The sequence below is a fragment of the Zea mays genome, chromosome 4, assembly GCF_902167145.1.
Source record: "Zea mays cultivar B73 chromosome 4, Zm-B73-REFERENCE-NAM-5.0, whole genome shotgun sequence".
In the NCBI taxonomy this organism is placed as follows: domain Eukaryota; kingdom Viridiplantae; phylum Streptophyta; class Magnoliopsida; order Poales; family Poaceae; genus Zea; species Zea mays.
The window spans coordinates 144,332,108-144,335,924 of NC_050099.1; the positions used below are offsets into that span (position 1 = coordinate 144,332,108).

At 54.4% G+C, this 3,817-nt stretch overlaps 1 protein-coding gene across 1 annotated transcript; it reads right to left on the reverse strand.

The window, feature by feature from the left end:
- Positions 1 to 294: 294 nt before the first annotated feature.
- Positions 295 to 1,849, reverse strand: LOC100384097 (uncharacterized). Its single transcript, NM_001367253.1, has one exon. The coding sequence runs from the start codon at positions 1,042 to 1,044 to the stop codon at positions 346 to 348; it is 699 nt and encodes a 232-aa protein (NP_001354182.1). The 5' UTR covers positions 1,045 to 1,849; the 3' UTR covers positions 295 to 345.
- Positions 1,850 to 3,817: the final 1,968 nt, after the last annotated feature.

A 3,817-nucleotide genomic window follows, 5' to 3' on the forward strand; every position in this document is an offset into this window, starting at 1 on the left:
AAGTGAATTAACGGTACGGATTCATCCGACTTCAGTGTATTCGCCAAATCAAATCGTGTCCAAATATTGTTATCGATCTCGTTTGATTCGACTCAATATGCATCGCTAAAACCCTTAATTCCAAATATCTTCAATTCTCTTTATAAAAAAAAGAAGAAATGAAAAGAGAAATAAAAAAATAAAAAGGAGAAAAATATGTCAGCCGTCTGGGGATTTTTTAGTCACCGTGTAGCCTTCATCATCATCTCATGGAGTTTTTTTTCTCCTCCCGTCGCTATCTCTCTTTCTCCAGATTTTTCCTTGTGCCTTGCTTATCTCCTGGCTGCCGTTCTCCCTGATCTTTTCTCATCGCGCGACGGCCAGCGGCCTTATCTCCAGCGCGCGCCTCTCTGCGCCCAGCCATGCTCCGTGCGCGCGCGCCCTGGATTCCTCCCTCTCCCTCGCGTCTTCTTCCCTAGCACGCCGCGCTTCTCCCTCTACATTCCTCTCTGCCGCGCCCGGCTGGAGCTCCCTGGCTCGCCCCTCCTGCGTTGCGCCCTGGCCCCAGCTTCCTCCCTGTTTCCCAGCTCGCGGCGCCCCCTGCTTTTCTCTCTCTCTCTCTCCTCCATGGCCGCGTCTTGCCGAGATCCCTGCTGCAGCTTGCTCGACGCCCCCCTGCTCTCTGCGCATCCCAGCAATGGTCGCCGTGTGCCCAGCTCCGAGCGCCACGGCCCCCCCAGCCCCTTCTTCCTTGGCCGGTTGCTGCTCCCAGGCCGGCGCGCGGCATCGAGTTCGCCGAGATCCTCCCTCATCTCCATGGCTGCACAGCAGACCGTGGTGCTCTAGCTTGGCCCCTTCCTCTGCTCGGTCGCTCGCCGTTCTCATGGCCGCGGGCTGCAGCTCGCCCCATCTCCCCCCAGCCCCCACACGCGCGCAGGCTTCCTGCTCGCTCGGCTCCTTCCTCTCCCTTCCCATGGCCGAGCTTTTCGCTGTTGTCCGTGACGCGCGCGCGATGGACGCGATGAAGACGCTGCATGCGCTGGTGTTCGAACTCGCCCTGGCCATGGCGCTTGGCTTCTCCAGCCGCGCGTGGCACGCGCTCCCTGCCAGTGTCGTTTTCTGCTCTGCCGTTGGCACAACATCGTCTGTTGTTGCTAGTTGGTGCAACGTTGCCGTCCTTCGACGCCATGCCGTGAGCAGCAACTTCGTCGATCCGTCACTTTGCCATGGTGCTTGAGCTGCTCTCCTGTGTATGTGATGATTGGAAAAGGAGTCACAGCTGATAGAGGATTAAGGAACGAAAGCTATAGTACATCGCCTGCCAGCTGATCGTCGTAAAGCCTGAACCAGGGTCTCATCATTTTCCTTGTGAAGTTCGAGCCGATTATAATTTTGGAAGGAGATTTGGTGCTGAAGCCGAAGCCTACAGCCCCCTTATTCTTCATCGTCGATCCAAGCCGCTTCCCCGACGTGCCTGTCGATCCCGACGATCTATCTTCCAATTGCGCGCCACTTGCGTTGAGCTCTGAAGCCCTCTGTCGTGCTCGACCTTGGAGGCCTCCAACTCGTCGACATCCCTTGCGTCGTCGAAAAATCCCGAGAGTTTGGATAAAGCAACAAATCCCATGTGGTGTTTGCCGGGTGCTCGGCAAAAGGCATGAATAAGAATCATCAACGTTTGCTTGGAATTCTAATTAAATCGGTAACCGTTCTCTAGTTCGCTATTTTTTATTAATCGATTGAGTCGATGGATTGAATAGATATATTAATCGTAATAACCCTCGTGTCTAGCGCAGGCGCGTTGTGGTAGTGTTAAATATATGTGAAGTATGATGAAGTTAGTAATGCGAAAGGTAGATTAATTTATGTGATATTCGGCCGAGCTGATGACGTAAAAGATAGGTTTAGTATTTCTATCGACTAGTTAATAGATTTCTAGTGTTATTATGTCGATTTGGTTAATTGATGTAGTCGATGTCCTGCTTAATTAGTCAGCTTATTCTAGGTTTGGTGTTTAGTTCGATGTCATGAAGAATAAACAAATTACCTCGAGTAATTAACAGTGAATGGCATCCACCTATTTAATTAGCGTGGAATTCAAGATAATTGAGAAATATGATTTAAAAGGGTAATTAGATTGTTCATATGCTGATTTTAAGACTTCGGCTTTCAATAATGGTAAAGACTTCCGATGATATGTTGTAACTAAGGATGATAGTGTGTGTTTATAATTTATTCTTGCTTGATAATAGAATTAGATATGATTAAACAGGCGAAACGCGAGTGCTGTAGTTAGTATGTATATTTTATTAGTTTGTGATTATTGTGTTTAGTCGTATGTCGATAACTAGTGTTTTCGTATGAAATGGTACAACGCCTCGCCGCTAGGTGTTTAATTCGCTGTCGTGTAGCATTATTCAGGTTTGTGATATTCCTATTTATATGCATTCATGTGCATTATGCAAATCATTTAGGTACATTTATTGACTACGTGATATGGAGGACCAACGCTGAGTCGACCACAAGATGTCGCTGCGCGTAAGCTTCTCCACAAGATGATGCTGATGGACGAAACTTGTCGGCGTTTCGACCCCGGGGGGTCCCTGGACCGACGAGTAAATTGTCGCCGCGTGCCCCAGCCCAGATGGGTCGGCGCGAGACGGAGCGCGAAGGGGGGAGACAGGCGTAAAAGGGGAAACCCACGGCCTTCGTGTTTGTCCCGCGCCCAGGTCGGGTGCGCTTGCAGTAGGGGGTTACAAGCGTCCGCGAGGGAGGGAGCGAGAGGCCTGTGAGCGCGCCGTCCCGTCCTTCCCCGCGCGGCCAACCCTCTTTAAGAGGGCCCTGGACCTTCCTTTTATAGGCGTAAGGAGAGGATCCAGGTGTACAATGGGAGGTGTAGCAGTGTGCTAATGTGTCTAGCAGAGAAGAGCTAGTGCCCTAAGTACATGCCGTCGTGGCAGCCGGAGAGGTTTTGGCACCCGGTTCGTGTGGTGTCGTGGCCGTCGGAGGAGCGCTGGAGCCTGGCGGAAGGACAGCTGTCGGGGCTGTCGAGTCCTTGCTGACGTCTCCTTGCTTCCGTAAGGGGGCTGAGAGCCGCCGTCGTCATGGAGCATGCGGGGCGCCATCATTACTTGTTTACCGGGGCGAGCCAGATGGGACGCCGGTCTTGTTCCCCGTAGCCTGAGTTAGCTTGGGGTAGGGTAATGATGGCGCCTCCTGTGATGTGGTCGGTCCGAGCCCTGGGTTGGGCGAGGTGGAGGCTCCTCCGAGGTCGAGGTCGAGTCTGTCTTCCGAGGCCGAGGTCGAGTCCGAGCCCCTAGGTCGGGCGAGGCGGAGACCGTCGGCTGAGGCCAGGGCTGAGTCCGAGCCCTAGGGTCGGGCGAGGCGGAGTTCGTCGTCTTCCGGGACCGAGCCCAAGTCCGAGCCCTGGGATCGGGCGAGGCGGAGTTCGTCGTCTTCCGGGGCTGAGCCCGTGTCCGAGCCCTGGGGTCGGGCGAGGCGGAGTTCGTCGTCTTCTGGGGCTGAGCCCGAGTCCGAGCCCTGGGGTCGGGCGAGGCGGAGTTCGTCGTCTTCCGGGGCTGAGCCCGAGTCTGAGCCCTGGGGTCGGGCGATGCGGAGTTTCCTATGGCGCCCGAGGCCGGACTTGGCTGCTGTCAGCCTCACTCTGTCGAGTGGCACAGCAGTCGGAGCAGCGCAGGCGGCGCTGTCCTCTTGTCAGGCCGGTTAGTGGAGCGGCGAAGTGACTACGGTCACTTCGGCTCTATCGACTGAAGGGCGCGCGTCAGGATAAGGTGTCAGGCCACCTTTGCATTAAATGCTCCTGCGATACGGTCGGTCG